At 42.6% G+C, this 19,721-nt stretch overlaps 1 protein-coding gene across 1 annotated transcript in view; it reads left to right on the top strand.

Annotated features, from left to right (window-relative positions):
• The window catches only part of LOC146776319 (polycystin-1-like protein 3), a 729,731-nt gene that overhangs the window by 18,766 nt on the left and 691,244 nt on the right, over positions 1-19,721 (top strand). The window contains exons 4-5 of the mRNA XM_085639623.1: positions 9,408-9,535; positions 15,428-15,554. Of these exons, the coding sequence (XP_085495749.1) occupies positions 9,408-9,535; positions 15,428-15,554 (255 nt within the window). The remainder of the gene's footprint in view (positions 1-9,407; positions 9,536-15,427; positions 15,555-19,721) is intronic.

Here is a 19,721-nt window from a genome sequence, read left to right as displayed (position 1 = left end):
AGATGAAGAGAAACCCGGAATTTGTTTTATTACTGAGACCTGGCTCCACGGTTTCTCATCAGCGAGTGTAGCCATAGCGTTTCCCCCGCAATATCATCTGACACGGCTTGACAGAGAGTCGGGAAGAGGCGGTGGTATTGCAGTAGCAACGGCGGCCCCGGCTGCAATCCGAGCACTAGATTCACTTTCCTCTATTCAACTAGAGATTCTAATTTTCACAATAGATATCCCTGGCGCAGAATCATGGACTGGGGCATTGATATATAGACCTCCGGGCTCTAAGACGCATTTTGTTAATCAGTTGCTAGAATTTATTGCACCTCATGTACTATCAGCAGATAATTTTATCCTACTTGGAGATTTTAATTATCATGCCGAACTGCCGCTAGACCCCGACTCAGTTCACCTTATCGGGGCAATGCTCACATTAGGATTGACACAGAAGGTGATTGGACCAACCCACTCTGCGGGTCACACCTTAGATTTAATATTTACAAACTCGTCTAAACTAAATATTAAATCCCCTTGCTCTGCATTATGGACTGACCATTCCATTCTTAAATTTAGTATGCCCATAACCATGCACAGCAATGATAGCTTAAAGAAAAACACTTGGATACGGTCATGGCGCAAACTCTCAACGGATACTTTTTTATCGCATTTTGAGCCTTTATTACAAGGTGAGAAGGTCTATGCGGTAGATTCCGTTGCCAGTAATCTAGAATCCTCCATTTCGAAGACCCTCGATAAAGTCCTTCCTCTTACAAGGGTCCAAGTAAAAAGCAATGCTTCACCATGGTTTACTGCTGCATTAAAAACCGATAAACAACAATGTCAGGCCGCTGAACGCCAGTGGAGGAAATCCAAAACCGACGAACACCGCAGGAACTATACAAACCTCCACTCAATCTATATGAACAATATCAAATCTGCAAAAAGGGTCTACCTTACTCAGCGCATTAATAATGCAGCTCATTCGAGTAAAGAGCTGTATAAAATACTGAAGGAATTCACTGCTCCCCAGGTCGAGCAATCTTTTTTTGTGCCCACTCAAGAATGGGTTGACTCCATCGCTCTGTTCTTTGATAATAAAATCAAAACAATATATGCCTCATTCCCCTCTCAGGCAGAGGATCATGGCTGTCATAATACTAACGTGAGTGAATTCAGTCCTCCGTTAGAATTAAATAATGCCCCTTTATTAACAGAGTTTGACCCTATAACAAAAACTGAAGTCAGCGAAAGTTTAGTAAGGATTAAGTCTGGCTCCCCAGCCGATCCCTTTCCCCCCCGCTCCTGTGCTAAAATTTTACCACTATTTGTGGATATCCTAACCACTGCTTTTAATCTGTCATTTAACCAAGCCACGTTCCCGCGAAGGTGGAAACTAGCACAGGTTAAGCCTATCCTTAAAAAACCCTTAGCCGACCCAAGCGTGCCTGCAAATTACCGCCCTATCTCTTTGCTTCCCTATTTTGGGAAGGTATTGGAGTTTTTAGTCAATAAACGTCTCACGGCCCATCTTGAAACCCATAAGCTCCTCGATCCCTCCCAATCCGGCTTCCGTGCGGCTCATAGCACGGAGACCGCAATCATTGAAGTAGTGGACAATATCAGGCTAGCCTTGGACCGTCGAGAATCTGCAATTCTGGTCCTTTTGGATCTATCTGCAGCATTCGACACCATCTCCCACAGTATTCTCAAACATCGTCTGTGGGAGATTGGTGTCAGAGGGAGGGCCTTGGAATGGTTTGAGAGTTATCTGGCAGATCGTTTCACTACGGTTTCCGTGGACGGGATCGTTTCCTGCTCATACCCAGTAACAGTCGGGGTCCCGCAGAGCTCTAGTCTCAGCCCCATGCTGTTTAACGTTTATCTAACACCTCTAGCCGATATCATCAGGTCTTATGGTTTTGACACACTATCATATGCCGATGATACCCAGCTGCTAGTGACCTGTGACCCTGACCAGTCTGACGTTCAAACTCGTTTTAAGAGCTGCTTGATCCGGATCAATGACTGGATGAATCTAAATAGGCTCCAATTGAACGGTGGGAAGACGGAGGTTATTCTATTTGGGAAAGCCGAACAGCTCTGGACCTGTGCCTGGTGGCCATCAGAGCTGGGCACCTGTCCCTCGCCCAAGCTAGCAGTCCGCAATCTGGGCATCACAATTGATAACTCTCTGTCCTTGAAGACCCATATAAACCAAGTCGTTGGGACGTGTTTTGGGATTATGCGTATGCTACGTAAGATCTTTAAATGGCTACCCATAGAAGCAAGGAAACCTTTGGTCCAGGGTCTTATTATTAGTCGCCTGGACTATGGTAATGCCCTGTTCACTGCACTCAACCAGGATTTACTCTCCAAACTTCAAATCCTCCAGAATACGGCCGCCAGACTTGTTCTGAATCTCCCCTCTCGCACTCCCTCTGCCCCACCCTAAAAACCTTGCACTGGCTTTCGATTCGCCAAAGAGGGCGTTTTAAAATCTTAAGTCTCACGCATAAGATAATGCATGGCACTGGTCCACTATATCTGGCGAAAAAACTTCAATGGTATGTTCCAGTACGCTCTTTGCGGTCCAGCTCTAGACCTTTTCTTGTCCAACCTCGTATTCGGACAGCCCGTAATGGAGGTCGATCCTTTTCATACTTAGCTCCTTTGCTATGGAATAAACCTCCACTGGATCTGCTTTCTATAACGGATCATCTACTCTTTCGTAGAAAGCTGAAGACCTGGCTTTTTTCTCAAAAAATGTAGATACATGAGCATTTTCTGTCACTCCCCGGTTTCTTTGTCTTGGTTGCTAGCTCCCTGAGACCTTTGGTGATTTGTGCGCTTTACAGAAATCTTTGACATTTGACATTTGATGGGAAAGATGCAGCAAAGTTCATGATCCGATGCGGATTGGATACAACAGACTCTCTGGGAAGAGCCATTGCCTCAATAGTTGTGCTTCAGTGTGTTGCCTGGCTGAGGACTACTGGCTTTTCGGGGGATGTCCAGACATCCCTTATTGACATGCCTTTCGATGGCACTTGCCTTTTCGGCAACAAGGTGGATCCTTCTCTGGAATGATTCAAAGACAGTAAGGCCACTGCCAGGTCGTTGGGGCTCACCATGGGCCTGCGAGAGCTCTAATCCACCTTCCGCTCCTTCCATGACTATGGCAGGAGCTATCAGCTGCGTCCATTTTCCTCCAGCCACCATGGCCAGCAGGCATTGCATTGCTTTTGTGGCTGTGTATGCGTCTCCCATACACCTATGTAAACCAGAGTCAGAGGTCGACCTAAATGCTCTCCTCCCCCTTGGCAACCACAACTCAGAAGCCTCTTTAGTTTTCCCTCCTTCCCCCAAGGGCAACCGGTTGGCGGCAGGATTCTGTGCCGCCTGCACCAATTGGCGGGAAATAACTTCAGACAAGTAGGTACTTCAATTCATCCAGCTGGGCTATGAACTCCTATTCCAACAGACCCCACCACCCTTACCACTGATCAGCTGATGGAGGACCACCTCTTTCTGTTGCAACAGGAAGTTTTGGCTCTTTTGGCCCAAAGGAGCCATCAAGAGGGTACTCGCATCAGAAGTAGATCGGGGTCGCTATTCCCACAACTTTCTGATATCAAAGAAGGATGGAGGCCTCGAACCAATAACAGATCAACATCCTCTCAACTACATCCTGAAGAAGGAAAAATTCATTATGCTCACCTTGGTTCAGGTCTTATCTGCCCTCGACTCTGAAGACTATATGGCATCGTTGGACTTACAGGGGTGCTTACTTCCATATCCCCATCCTACCTGTCCATAGACCGTATCAGTGGTTCAAGGTGGGCCACACGCACTTTCAAATTGCTGTACTCCTCTTTGTCCTCACCAGCACCCCATAGGTGTTTCTCCAAGGTGATGGCTATAGTTGCAGCATATCTGAAGAGGTTAGGAGTTACAGTATTCCTCTACCTCGAAGACTGGCTGTGGATCGCCCCAGGCAGTTGCCTCCCACATTCGGACTATGGTGAACCTCCTGAATTTGCTGTGGTTCACTATAAATGTGCTGAAGCCTCATCTGGCTCTAATTTAGATGCTCCCTGCGATAGTACAGTTTTGTACAGATTTGGGCCTAGTCTCCCAAACGGCAAGTCCAGGGTATTCAGGCTATTTATTGGTCCATTGTTTCAGCCTCTATCCTGGATTTCGGTGAGACTGACTCTGAGGCTGCTGGACCTCATCTCTTCTTGCATCCTGTTGGTCAAATATGCCGGTTGGCATATGCAGGCTCAGCAGTGGGGTTTGAAAAGCCGGTGGGCACAGCATCAGGGGAATCTCTCCGATGTGGTTCAGATATCGAAGGGAACTGCAAAAGATCTCCAGTGGTGGCTCACAGATCACGATTAGGTCAGTGGCATACTCCTTTCCCTTCCCCACTCAGAGCTCACAGTGGTGACAGATGCGTCACTTCTGGGTTGGGGTGGCCATCTCGGAGAGGCGTAGATCATAGAACTCTGGTCTCTGGTGGAGTCTCAGCTTCTCATCATTCTACTAGAGTTGAGGGCAGTTTGCTTGGCATTGGAAGCCTTTCTTCCTTCAATAAAAGGAAGGCTAGTTCAGGTCTTCACAGACAACACCACCACCATGTGGTATTGCAACAAGTTGAGTGGGGTGGGGTGTGTCAAGAGCCATGCATCTCTGGACATGACTGTAATATCGGGACATTGTCCTGGTGATCCAACATGTGGCGGGGTCTCTGAATGCCAGAGCAGACAAACTCAGACGCCGATGCCTCTCGGATCAAGAATGGCGTTGTCATCTGGAGGTGGTTCAAGGTGTCTTCAGTGCTGGAGTAGAACCTTGGCTAGATCTATTTGTCACCGCTTAGAACACATGTCAGCACTTCTACGTGCCGGAGCTTCCAAGGTGCCTGTCCATTTGAGATGCTTTCAGTTTCGAGTGGAGATCAGGATTCCTGAAGAACTGTGACTAGCTCTGTTGAAAGTAGGCGTTTCAGTGGTCCTGGTGTGAAGTAATGGTGGCCCTTATGATCTTGTCAATGCAAAAGTAGAAATTTCAGGTGGATTCTAGTAGTGCTCCCTAATGTATATACTGGACAGCTGTTGTCTATGTACATTTGCAATGTTGTATGTTGAAGAAACAGTGCATGATTAACAGACAGTGCCAATGACATACATGACCATTCCATTCCCAAGGGAAATTGGCACATCAGTGGCAATACCAGAGATTGATACTATTCACTCAATTCAGATGTAATCTTAAAGATGCATATAATATGACCGTACAGTTTTGTGTTGGGGTTCTGGCCCCTTTGAAGTGTACAATTGTCTTTTGTCTTTTTTCCTCTTGAAATTCTGTCTGTCACAGCAGGAGAGACTCTAAATCTGATTGTCCCACAGCCAGCACAGGCCACGGGAGTGACTAGAGTTCACACCTGGATGTTAGCCACAGTGATATGTGCAACAAAAGGTTAATCCTGGGCTCCAGCCCCATTCTTTATGATTACCTTCCCAGTCCCATCTCCTCCCTGAGATGTGCCTGGCCCCTTCCTTGTGATCTATCACTGAATCAAAGAGCACCCTTTTGAAGTGTAAATGGGAGTCTCTTTTGCCCTTCTTCTAGTGTGTCCCACCCAGCTCACAGGAATGCAGCAATACACAAGTCTGCCTGGGGGGATTCTTCTACTCCTTTCTTTTCCAGCCAAGCTGTGGCTTCCCAAAATGAAATCCAGGGTCCCCCAGGCAATATATCATTGCAAGCACACTTGCACTCAGTATACATACACAGCACACATACTGTCCAGCACTGTTACCTCCATGTATTGCGCCACCACAGACACACATACATTTAGCACATCGGTCAGTACTGTAGTGTACGATGGTTTTTATTTGCAAACACCCACACTGTCAACACACAAACGCACCATATGCGTGCTGCACAACACTTCACCCCTTATGTATGGTACGTCTTGCAAGCACACATACACCCAGCATATGCTTTCATTGTGCACACCCTTCTCAGCACTACATCTTTCATGTAATGTATTCCTTGCAGACAAACATACACTCAGTACATGCACTAACAATGCTTGTACTGCACAGCACTGATCTATGCTTGTACAGTACCCTTCCCAGCACAGAGTCACTACTCCTGCGCTACACAGCACTCTGCATCTACCTGATGTTGGTCACAGGTGACTTAAGTTAAGTACACAGCCGCGTACCTTTAAAAATGTGAGTGAGCCTGTAGGCCCCACTCCAGTGACACATGGTAAAAAGGATCTGTTCACTCCTACTGATCACTACATAGTATACTGCCACCACAGTGCTCGTACTGCTTAACTCTTAGTGGAGGCAGTATGGGGATAGCGCTTTGGGCAACCCCCCTCCCCCCCATTCCCTCCTGTCTAACAAGAACATATTCTGTGAGGCAGACCTATGTCATGGCACACACATGATCTGTGTTAGCCTATGACAACAAAAATCAGCATTAGAGATCCAGACTAGAGTACAGTTGGGCACTCAGGGCAGGAGTACATGTCTCTCTTGCCATGTAGAGGACATTTCTTTCCCAACAAGCAGAACAATCATTGGCAAAGCCAATAGGTCTCGTATTTAAAAGGCAAGTGACAACTCACTGGTTTTGTCAATGCTTTTTAATTTGCCGTCCTAAAATAACTGTTGGCAATTGTAAATATCACACAAGCACACATCAGCCATGCTGGAGTAGTTTAACTAAAGCTGTTTCTAAACAAGACATTAAAAGTAATGTTTGAAACCAGTAATGAGCCATTGACTTGATAATGGAAGGGCTTGAGGTCTGTAATTTGCTTTCATCACTTTTACTTTAGGGTTAGTCCGTCATTTGTTTTGTTTAGACTTTATATGATTAATGCAGAAGTCAATAGCCCTAACTTACACCTTAACAGTTGTGTTGCTATTAGGAGTAGCATTGCTCCAAATATAAAAAAGAAAATGAATATCAGAACAAAAAACAAATCACAGAATACATTATGAACATTTCTTGGAGTCGCGGGGTAGAATAGGGTGCATTTTATTTGTCAAAATACCAATTATCAGGAAACTAAAGTCTCACTTTCGCAAAGCATTAATGATCTAGGGGTGTGGGTATAGTGGAAACTCATTCTGCTCCATCATTTAGAGTGTGGGATAACTAAATGAAAATGCTCATCTTCCATCCATGGCCAGGGCTATGGCTTGTGCAAGACGGAGGTGGGCCCCAACTGACCTACTAACCCACAGGTCTTTCCATCCACAAAAGCAGCCGCCGCCACTTTTATACATGGAATGAGCCTCTCCACTGCTGCAGTGATATTCAGTTTCACTTTCCAGGTCAACCACTGCTCCTCCTTCAACCTGTGTGCTCCCTTCAAGCAACAGCAGTGATTGCATCCAGCAAACCACTGGCTAGAATTACCTCCTGCCACCGCAGCCAATCACCATCAACGCAACCAGTTCCCTGAAGATGAAACAACCAATGGGAAACTAAAGGTTTCCAGTGCTAAACTAATATATCAACATAGAAATATAGGAAGGAAAAAGCACTAGCCCCGGTTTCCAAATAAATGCAGTGGCCATCTTGAAGTAGTCAGATATTATACTGTATGTTGCAAAAATGATCATTTCCAAAAAAAAACATGGGCAAAGGCACATTTTTTGTATTTGTACATTGTATTGATCAAATAATTAAAATTATTATTTTAATGGCACTCAGAAGCGCTTACATTTTCTTTTAATAAATTGCACAACATTACCACGGAAACTATGAACATGTTTTTGCTGTTAATAGGAATCGTGTTGTCATCTCTCCATAGGCCTAGAAAAAAAAGCTACTCCAATTTCGAAATGTTTGCTAAGAATTACAAAACAAACAGAGACAGGAATCATTGTAAACTAGTGTTGTTCGTAATCATACCTGAGCAGACCCTTCCAGGATATTGAGTACACGGTGGGTGCATTCAGGGAAACAAAAGGAGACAAAAACTACAATAAATGCTTATTTTTTTAGTGAGAGGATGTGCCATAACATCAAGAGCTGCCGACTTTGGAACTGGGAAACCTGGTTTGAGTCTCGGCGTCGGCTCTCCCGTGCCTACAAAAACACAAAAATGCAGAGACATGCGCATACAGGAAGAAAAGCCGACATTTCAATCGCACAGCAATTGGTACGGGTGAACGCGTACTGGAAGAAAAGCTGACAATTTAAACATAGGCGGAAACAAAATAAAAAACTAGTGCACTTCAAAAAACCTACATGCACAAAAGGGCAAGCCTAGACAGATAACCAACATTAACCACATAGAAGCAAGCCTTTGCGAAGGACACGCAAAGCAACAAATTAAAAGCATTAGGCGGGCTGTAAGCTCACAAAGTATATACAGCGTGTTACAAAGAGATAGCGCATGCACTACCTAGGTGATATTTAAAAATGGCAGTGCTTTCCCAAAGTGGTAGAACTGCATCCCCTCTTTGTTTAGAGGACTTATGACCATCCCACTAACAGGAAAATCTTAAGACTTTCATATTAAAAAACATTTCCTCCTTCAATATTGTTACGAAATCCTAGCTTGATCACCTTTGCCTCCCACCCCCTACTTTCTATTTTCCTTCTGATTCGACACATTTCTGGCACATTGTTTAAAAATGAATAGAATGTCTTCTGTTTGTTAATCTGATGTGACCAAGTTCTCCAGTTTTATTTTCAATTCAGAATGGAGGTGTCAGTGTGAGTAACTCGACTAAACCTAAAACAGTTTTAAGACATAAAAGTTGTTCTGTGCGTAAATGTCCTTTGCAAGTTATTGTGCATGTTGTTTTTATTTGTCCTACATTTTATAAAATGTTATGAAATTGTTAGTAAAACCATTAAGAGGAATATCAGCACAGTAACTGATGCCATTAATTTACTATCCACACCTTAATTGATTAATGTAAGTTTTACGATTTTTTGATTTGATTTTAAAATGGTTTTATCCCTGAGATGTGATTTGTTAGTATTGTTCTGTGAAGCTTTACTGTTAAATAAATTCCCTGCTAATCTCTTGTTCGGTGATTAACCCCTGCTTTCAGGGTTCAGCATGCTCTAAAGCAAAACTGTTTGCTAGATGTAGTGAATTAAAGATTACCAGGACATAAATACATGTATTTTGAGCAAGTGTACACAGTGGCAGTGTTTCTGGGAACATATTTAGAAAATGCAGAAATTTATGTTTTAGTGTAAGAGAAGAATCTTGAAAATCAGAGACCCAGGAAGGGAAAGGAAGGCGTGGGTCTGGTATAGTCTGATTTTCTAGGGCATGGTTTGTTAACTTCTGCGGTTTCCTCTAATTTGTCTGCCATGTTAACATGCACTATGATTCCTTTTGATCCGTGGTGCAGGTGGACCATTTGCTGCATTCCTCATTTGCAGCCCTGGAACATATAGAGACTTCATTTCTACTGCACAGGGGCAGTGAAAGACCAACCCTGACAGTTGCCTCGTCCATTTCCAGCATGATTATCAGCAGGTAATGCAATGCGAATTTCGCCAGTAACACTAAATCCACAGCACACCAAGCAAATATCACAAGCCCCAACTCACAACACACCGTGTTACTACCTAAATTGTAACAGCAGTCACCCAGTTTGCTGAAAATTATGAATGGTTAATGTACACTGACATATGACACTCTTCACCAAACGCTCCAAATATATAGCACAAATTCATCCCTGCAAACCCTCGTCAACAGGCTATGATGACTATTACAAAAAATATTTCTTTGCTGAGCAGATAATGCAAACCAAACCTTTTTTGCAACCAACCAAAAACACAATCCGTAAGTAACACAAAACAAGCTCCCCAGTCCATAGGAATAAATACATTGAATGGAAAAGACAAAGTTATCTCTCCAACCGATGATACCACACTCTGCTAGCCTCATACAACATTTCTATGAGTAGATGATACAAATATCTGCACAACCCCAACCAAAAACATACTTTGAATTAGGGCCTCATTTGAAAGTGGACAGTACCAAAAATTGGCAGATGCCTCACCAGCTACTTCTTGGTTATCCATCCTAATTTAAAGGTGAAGGAACTGATATGTTTCTGATACTGGAGCCTCAACCTGTTTCGCCTTTACCAGCACCTTTGCATCAGACAGACCACTGCAAAATCCATAGACGCAGTAGTGTTTAAAGCCTGAAACAATTATTCTCACGTCAGCCGGTATGTGTGGCTTTAAATTATCCTCTTAGCTTTTACCAAAAACCTAGTTTTCTCAATTTACCGCACCATTCACTATGTCAGTGACACCAACCCTGTTTCCCAAAGACAACAAACAGAAGATGAAATGTCCAACAACACAACAATCTCTAACATTCTCTAACAACTCCCACAACACACTAGACATTGTCAACAAAACCTCCAGGGCCTTCAACTAAGAAAGGCTAGCATGTATAAAGACTCTACCTCCCTGGCAATTGAATAAAATTGAGTGGATGATCATTCTTCCACAAAAGGTAGGTTTAGTGTTCACACGACACTTTGCACACAAATCAACGTATTTTTAACATCTTTATTGATTATTTTATTTCCACAGAGAAAAAGACAAATAACAGCTATGCACTATTTTACAGTATGCATACATACGTACATTTGTAGTATATGCATCAGTTTACTTTTTGTTAGTTATTTGTCTTGACATAGTTACAATGACAACTTCCCCAATCACACACCACTTCCCAGACTGGTTTGTACCTCAAACTAGGCCATTTATGCCCTACAGTGCTGCCTCATATATTTAATGTCCTACTAGTTGCTCAGTTTCCAACAACATTCTTACTTTTTCCCTGCAAGGGGTCTACACTTTTCAGCCCTTTCTATCCCCTAGCCACTATCATTTTAGCTTTGTTTGATTACTTTCAAGGGGGCCTCTTGTCTCAGGGCTCTATCAAGCTTTGGAGTAGTGCTGCTATTGTATTAAGTCCCCTCCTAGTGTTTTACCCCTCCTCATTTTGTTTACCCATTCCCTCTTCTGCCACTGCCCATTCTTGCCTGTCTATCATGCATGCATTCACTGTTGTCCAAGTGTGTAGCTATATGACACTTATTGACTATTGCCCCAAGTGCTACAATTATTATTTAATTTTTCTCCCCTTTGGTATGGGCATCAGTCCCATTAGGCTTTGTATATTTGCGAGAGTGGGCAGGCCTTCAGTCACCAGATGCATTATGCTCATCACAACTGACTTTCCAATATTTTGCTATTGCTCTTGGCTCCCACATCAGATGTAAGAAAACCACTCCTGTTTCCCCACATCTAGGACATGTTGCTACTTTACTAGGGCTTTTTATCCCTAGCTTTGCAGAGGTAAGTATATTCTATGCCACAAATTGAATTGCATCAATTTAAACCATTCATTTCTTGACACCTTTTCAGCACACTGGCCAACTGGTGAGAGTGTGTGTTTTCATTATGAAAATCCTTCTCAGGATCTTCCCTGCTCTGAACTTTCCTAACTTGTTGGACATATAAACCAATATTCACTTATTAAGGCTGAAATGTGAGAAAATTCATATTTCAATCTCCACCATGGTTTCCTTGAACTCCCATCAACAAGTAGTGAAGTGAGCTGCACCACTCAGAATGAGGATCAGCCTCCCATGTCTACTACTGTCTTCGCCTTACTCTGATTACCAGTGTCTCCTGAATATATCACGAGGCCTTGTGTACGCCACAAAATCAGAAAAAGCTCTGGCACTTACCAACCCTGCTGCTCTCACCAATAAACATACTACCTGGGCAACTCCCTCCCAGCAGCTTCTCCTCTAGTAAAGCCCTTCTTGAAGCAATGCTTCCCCTCCTGGGAAGCCAGACACATTGAAAGGACTCTGTGCGCTCTGCCCCTTGGCCATCACAGCAATCTAAGCAGAGACCCTTACCACTCCAGTTAGAGGACATCCCAGTATCTCCCTACTGACAGGCGAAGCCAGTGCAGCTCGGACACACTCACTGATCAGATCGTCCCTGTCCTAAAAAGGACTATTGTGACCCAGCTGCCCTAAACAATTATTGGCCAATATGAAGCCATCCCCCCCCCCCCCCCACCTCCCCCCGGAAAGTTTTCAGTGTTGGTGGGTCACTTATTTTGCTTGTATTAGCTATAGGAAAGAGGCTTTGCTTTCGGTGTGATAGCTTTGCGGGTGTCAGGATTATCCCGTGTTTAAGTAATAAACACGTTTTTTTGATGTGAGAAGAAGTTCTGATTCTTGGAGTCTTTGTTGAGGCATTTTTGAATTTTTACAAGCAAGTTGTGTTTTGAATGATAAAATGTTAATTAACATTTTATAGCATTCACTTTTTAAGAAATACTACTGATATTTTAATCGTTAAGGGTTAAAATAAATTAAAATAGATGATTTTTAACACATTTCCGAACAAATATAGCACTCTATAAATACTGCACAACAAACAACTGAATACAACTGCATGCTTTTTTGGCAAAGGTCTGATTTATGAACTTGTCTGGAAATGGGTTAAATAGAATTGGGAAAACAAATAAGTATTTGAAATACTGAAATAATGTAGTACTACCAATTAATATGTGGCTGCCAAGCACTCAAATGTCGCATGGTAGTTGATATTTGCTTTATAAATTGATTCATCTGATAGAGGTGTGCCTCCATTACAACAGTCCACCTTCTCTGACTCTGCATCCACCAACACCTCGTCTCCAATGGTATACTCTTCACTAGTTGGTCAATCTATCTTCCTAGGGCAAGGACTCCCAGCAGGCCTCTGAGGGACACCCAGTGAATTTCTCCCACTCGGTAAAGCCCTGCCCGCCCCTTACAATTCCAAGATGTCTTAAATCGGGTATTTGTCTGGTAATAGTAAAGGGAGAGCAAAGGCAGGGGTGGAGGCTTATTTGAGAATATGGGATTATCACAACCCAACACTGTGGCCCTGATTACACCTACATAACGTGGCTAATTCAATTTCCTGTGCAAACAGTAAACACCTTTTTGATCCGAAATCAGGATTCCTAGTCGGTAATGCCCATGCACTAATTGCATCTGCAGTATTTGTCCATGTGCAAATTTACTACCCTGTGCCGTTTTTCCAAATGTTGTGAACAAGTGAGATCTGGCAAAAATGTCACTGGCAAATGGTGAGAAATTCTAAACTGTGCTCCTTGGAAGGCTCTTCTGGATGCACAATACGGATTTTCCCACCAGTGCAAAAAAGTGAATTTTATGCAATTTGCCAACAGAATATTCACCAGGTTTTACCAGTAGTAAATTTGTGGGCAAATAGCTCGGGGTGTACAATTGGCACATGAGTAAATAGTACCTGGGATATTAGCACCTTGGCAAATATTGCCCAAAGAGGAATACGATTTCAGGGGAACACCGAGAGTTTGCACTCGAAGTAGAATTAGCTCTGTGTTGTTGTAAGAGCCCTTATATCTTTCTTATGAGCTAAGTCATCTCCGCTGTGTTTTTGTTACAACCTGCACTCTTCCATACTCTGTTTCTGCCTGTTTATATATATTTGCAATGCACTATAAACAGGGTTCGCTTGCTGTGCATTACTGTGAATGCATTAATCCTTTGATTCTCTGATGTACACTAGTTCCTAAACATCTTTTCAGCTCAGCTGTTTTTCAAATTCCATATAAACTCTGAAGGCTGAAATAGAATATTCCCCAAAATGTATTAACCTCCTCCTTGCTTAATTTCACAAAAATAAAGAAAGAAATGCCAGGGCCCAAACCTCTTTTTAGGAGCCCACAACTAAACACAGCGATTGCCCAATACCAAACCTGCCTAGTCTGGACTCCACCTCACACTTCTTTCTTTCACCATCCTACAGTTTCTGTCTCTTCATTTTACATATACAAGTTCTTTTAATCCTTGTTCTCTCCCTTTGCACCGGTCCCCAAAAATGAGTGCCGGCGACTACCACCAGCAATCACCAGCTCAAATTAAGCACTGACTGGTTCATACAGCAAATAATCTATGGTTAAGAACTCTGTGCCTATTGCAACACGATTTGCTGTAACTTAAAGGACCGTGACGTTAAATAGTAGTTCTAGTTCCAACTGGCATACAGTCAAAAGTGCAATAAAAACAACACAAATCAGAAAAATCTATATTATCTAAATTAATAATATAGGCAGTCATAGTCAATCCTTTGCCTCAGATTAATTGGTGACCAAAGTATGACACAATATGAGCTAAAAGAGTTAGGTAAGGTAAAATAAGTTGTATATACAGGAAACGCATTTACGGGCCTTTGTTGAAGCCAATGCAGCCCTGCGGCGCGCTCCCTGGGATGTATCAGTGTGTGGTAAGAGTGATACACGGATGTGGAAACCACGAGCAGCGTAAAGTCGTTGAGCTGGCCCTCGCTCCATCCAACATTAAACAAATGCTCTAGCATTGAGGTACAGTATTGTGTTTACTTAATATTTGTCTGTAATTTTTTTTTTAAATCCCAGAAAGAAAGAATCACAGGTAGCTCATTGTGTTGTATTTTGTTCCATCGTGCAACACACTGATCGGATGTTACTAACCTTAATTAGGCGGTGCAATTGAATTAATTATCATAGTAAAGACTACATTGCTCAAAGTTGTAATTCTCAAAAGTGGAAACTGACTTATAATGGTTGAAATATGCTTAGAAATGGATTGTTTGTTCCCAGGGCCAAAGCATTTGGCTCAAACCAATCTAGAGCATGACACCATGGTCAATATAACCTCTTGGGTGTAATTAGATGGTATTTGCCCCAACATATTTCATAGCTGAGCCTGCAGAAATTCAGGAGGTAATGGAGGGACGTCTGGCTTCTTTAGGAAGGTGTCACTAAACTTGGCAGCATTCCTGCTATATCTGTGTGGGTCCGTTTGCTGCTGGGAATCTCCAGGATTGGATAATAACATTTGCCTCTTTGTCAAGAATGAGACTTGGACAGGGTAAAGCGAGGGGGTGGCAAGACAGTGGTTGGCAAATACACTTGGGCTTAACAAATGTAAATGTTAAAAGCAAATAACACTGTGGGTGATTTTAAAATGCCACCAAAGATAAGGATTTTTTTTCTTAATTTCTTTTCATAGTTTCAGAAAGTACATTGGCTTATGTGTAATTTCTGTATTTTAGTTTTAATGTTATTTTTCCATTCTACTTTGAAAAATAAGCCTGTGAAATAATGAACTATAGGCGCCTCCTAGTAACTGTGATGAAGACTCCGATACGTTCGCTCTACATTTGCCTTAGAAAGCTTCACCATGGATAAGCAGGGAACTGATGTTTCAACAATTGATCATGGAAGGGATAGGTTGCTGTGTTGCTCTTGTGCACACACCGGGGTAGAGAAAACAGTAAATGACACAAAATCAAACTTCTGTTTCAGGCAAAACACGTCTACGTTTCATCTTATTCCATACGTTACTCAGGAGCCGACCAACTGCCAGGTTTCCTTCCCTGACAGCGCAGCTCTGAGAAGCCTGCTCAGCGAATATAATGAAATTGAGGTTCGGGTAAGTCTAAAATCAGACACTTTAGACAAGAGGCAGAGATACACTTTAAGGTCTCCCGCTTGTCTATCCTAATGTTGGAAATAATAAGTGGCTAACCTCGGCCTCTAATGACATTCATCTATGAAGTCCTTTTCTTTGAAGTACAGCAGTGGTGTCCGACTTTTATGCATGAGTGCCGAAGTCATGAAAGAGTTCCAAGTGGACTGTGTCTTTGTAAATGAGTCCCCTTTACATAGATTGCATGCAAACTGACCACAGGAAGAGTTCCTTAAAACTAAGTATGACTCGTGTTCTCATTAAGCAACGTTGGGAACTCCTGAACTAGCAGAAGACATAAAGCTTTTTGGTTTGCAGGTCAGTGATATAATGTGACCGGAGATGGTGTGATCTCTTTCTGCAGTGAAATTCAGGGATATGGTCTTGTGAGTGATATGTATGCATATTGTACGGTCAACTGGCGCATTTGAACTGTAGAAAGCTCGAGCTCAACGCAGGAGCAGGGAGATCGTGCTATATGATTGAGAAGAAACACGTCATTTGAATATTTGAGAGCATTCCCAATAGGAGATTATTATTCAAATGTCTCTTGGCACTAGTGCAGTTACATTTCAGATTACAGAGAAAACAACAGCATTTTAAGAATGGGAATATCCCCCTCTGCCCCCCCCCCCCCCCACACACACACACCGGCCAGTTGTCTGAGCATTCAGCCAGACATTACACAGTGACGGTTTCACAGGCATTCATAGCATATTTATTTGTTTCTGAATTTTACATGTACACAACCAACTAATTGTTTACTGGTACTGTAAAGTGAAGTTGAAAAAATGCAAAGGCAGTTGTGGGATAGAGTGCAACGTAGACAGGTACGCGATGTGTGATGGGCTCTAGGCTAGCATCCTGAGATGAGACAAATTCAGACAAACCATTATCTTATTCAAGACTATGGTAATTGTAAGAATGTATTAAAATGACTTAGCTAATAGCAGACAACTACCTGTCCCTCAGGTGACAGGTGCACTATTAGTTAGCTGACTAAATTACAGTATAGTTAATCACCCTTCTTTAACCCATGGCAAGAACTTCCTGTTTCTAAGACTTGGATTCTCTTTCATGGTAAGTAATGCATACACACCCTGACTTTGCAAATGGAGAAGTTGAAATAGTATTGTAGGTTTAAGTAGACAGAAGAATGGACATAAATCCTTGAAATCCTTTCTAAGTAAGGATCTCAAGCAGCTTGAAATCCCACTGGATGTTGACCTTTTGGATTTAGGGCAATGGATGCAAGTTCTGTAGCATAGTGTAGTTGTCATATGGTTTCCAGTAGATCACACTCAGAATTAACATTGGCATCCATCTGCATGGTTACACAGGGCACAATGGGTGTGGTGGAGCAGCCAAAATTATAGTCGCAAATTACAGCTATTCCCCTATATTATTGACATCTCCGTTTTGGAAGAAGGTTGAGTGAGAGTGGAAGTACTTCAGTAATTGTCCTCGAGTTTCAGAAGGCTCCATTTTACTAAGCACCAAGATCACAAAAACTGAGAGCTTGACGTAGGTCCTGCACGTTGGAAGAGGTTTTGGTAGTTGATATATTGTTGAGATCAGTTTAGATATAAGGTCAAGCTGCTTTGGTAAGGGTTTACCTTGTGTGTAGGCCTTGTAAATGGATAGATGCTTAGGAGTGATTCACAGAAAACAAGACTGAGTTTGATTGTGCTTGGCTATAGCATTATATAGGTGTCCCCTTTGTCATTCCATCTTGGCAATGGTCTCTCTGTTATTTTAGTTATGCTTTTACTTTGGGCTTGTTAATGGCTCCCAGTGGGTAAGATAATTTTCTGACAGGTAGGTATCTCCTCTCTAGATTGCCCTGTGGGGTTGTGTCTCAAGGTTTGGAGTATGTGCTCTTCAAGGTCTTTGGCATGCTTATGAATAACATTACTGTGTCATTACTTGGGAAGCAGAAGAATTGTTGATTGCCTTATGAATTTTCAAACAGTTGGGATGGTGTCCATGCCTATTGGGTTCTTTCTAGCAAATGGTCCATAGAGTATGGATAGTGTGATTAGAATTATATTATTGGTTGGGTGCTGGTGAACTAGCCATTTGGCGCTTGTGGTGGCTTATAGCCTGCCATAGTTGTCTCTGGATAGGGTAGTGTGACTAAAAGGGTGAGAGCAATCATGGTGGTTGCTATTACGAAGGAATATGAGTTATGGCACTGAAGTATTTTGATATGTGAGGGGACAATGGGTAGGGATCTCTCATGGAAGTCCCATATTTTGACTGCTGCTTCTTCCTGACTTAAAAGCTTTGAATAAACTTTCAATTTCTATGAGGTAATTTATTTTTAATCCAAGCCAGTAAAAAAATTGCATTCATGTATGTTTTCCTTTCCAATCTCCCATCAAATCCAAACCATCCCACCAGAAAACTTTCCATCTGCAACCTTTTTCATCGGGACTGAAAACTGCTACCTCATTTGTTGCCTCAGCTTCAGTTAACCAATGAATGATATTGTCCAAATGGGTACCTTTGTGTACATTAACCTCTCAGTAATGCAACAACTTATCTACAATTATGCTTGACCATCTACATGTCTCCATTGTCTTTCAACTAGGTTTGCATTAATGAAATACCATATGCATTGATACATATGCATACATATGTTAGTGCAACAACAGATTAGATGCAGTTGTAAGAAATACCTCGATGTATTTAGATTTTCAAAAGCGGTTTAATCTTCACTGGTCAAATTAAGTATTGCCTGAAGTAAGCCACCTGGCAATTTCATAAAGTAAATAGAGATAGGTACATTTCAACATACTTTTAAATATCCGATTGAAAGATGATTAAGGGAGACCTGTTAGCAACGTTCATCATATTTAAACAAGCAAACATCTTGAATTCTGTTTTTCAGGTTGACTGTAAGTTATTTTGCCACCCTAGACTGGACAGTTCCTCTGGAAACTGGGTGGTGTTCAGGAATATATGACGTTATCACGCAGTCTTTTTCCCCGCAGGGAATTACAACGCGGTCGTTACAACGACCGCGTTGTAATTCCGCATATCATTACCCCGCAAGTTGCGGGGGGGGGGCGCTGGATGTGGAATAGTATGATTTACTATTCCAACTTCAGTTTGTGCGGACAGTAGGGAAGGTGTTGGATTTTAAATCCAACACCTTCTCCCCCCTCCGCAAGTCGTTGTTCCGACTTGCGGAGTAATGGTATGCGGAATTACAACGACCGCATTGTAATTCCGCATACCATTACCCCGCAAGTCATAACGACTTGCGGAGGGGGGGGGCGCTGGATGTTGGAATAGTATAATTCACTGTTCCAACTCCAGTCTCCAGTCTGTGCGGACAGTAGGGAAGGTGTTGGATTTTAAATCCAACACCTTCTCCCCCCTCCGCAAGTCGTTGTTCCGACTTGCAGAGTAATGGTATGCGGAATTTCAACGCTGTCGTTGTAATTCCCTGCGGGGAAAAAGTTTCGTAGTAAACATTGTTTACCCGTGTTCAATGATTCTGCTGTCACACTCTTGCTCCCTCCCAAGTACCTTGATGTAGAACCAGACATGATTGTTTTCTTTCTTTTCCTCAGTTTGAGTCATAATACCAGCCCATAAACATGTCTTGGACGTTACTAATATATCTTTCATTGTCTCTAATTCTCTTTAAAAGAAATACTTAGATTCATATCTAAACATCTTGGTAAAATATTCCCTGCCTGAAAATATGTTTTCTACGTTTAAGCAAAAGTCTGTCATACATGAGGTTTCTTTGGTGTGGGTAAAAAAATAAATGATAATAACACAATGTTATTATCATTTTATTTTCCGTACTGAGGCAGTTTTACGGGGCAGGCACTGCTGTGCTTTCGTCACAGCCAGCAGGGGGAGGAGTGGTTGGGGCACTTAAAGTGTACATGACGGTTTGGCCAGCCGTCTTGGGCCGGCCAAACAGTCATGTACACATAGCATGTCCCCCACCTGGCTGTATTGCACAACCTGGTTTTGAGAACATGCACAGGCTCCCACTTCCTGTTTGAGTGCCAAACCAGGGCGCTCGGACCAGTCATGATGCTGCTGTTATGCTGGTGACAGCAGCGTCGTAATTGGCTTAACAGAGCCTGTGTGCTTCCTGGATGAACA

Source organism: Triturus cristatus, chromosome 12 (genome assembly GCF_964204655.1).
Source record: "Triturus cristatus chromosome 12, aTriCri1.1, whole genome shotgun sequence".
NCBI lineage: Eukaryota > Metazoa > Chordata > Amphibia > Caudata > Salamandridae > Triturus > Triturus cristatus.
The sequence above is the reverse complement of the archived record's forward strand: the minus strand, read 5'-3'. Positions and strand labels throughout refer to the sequence as shown.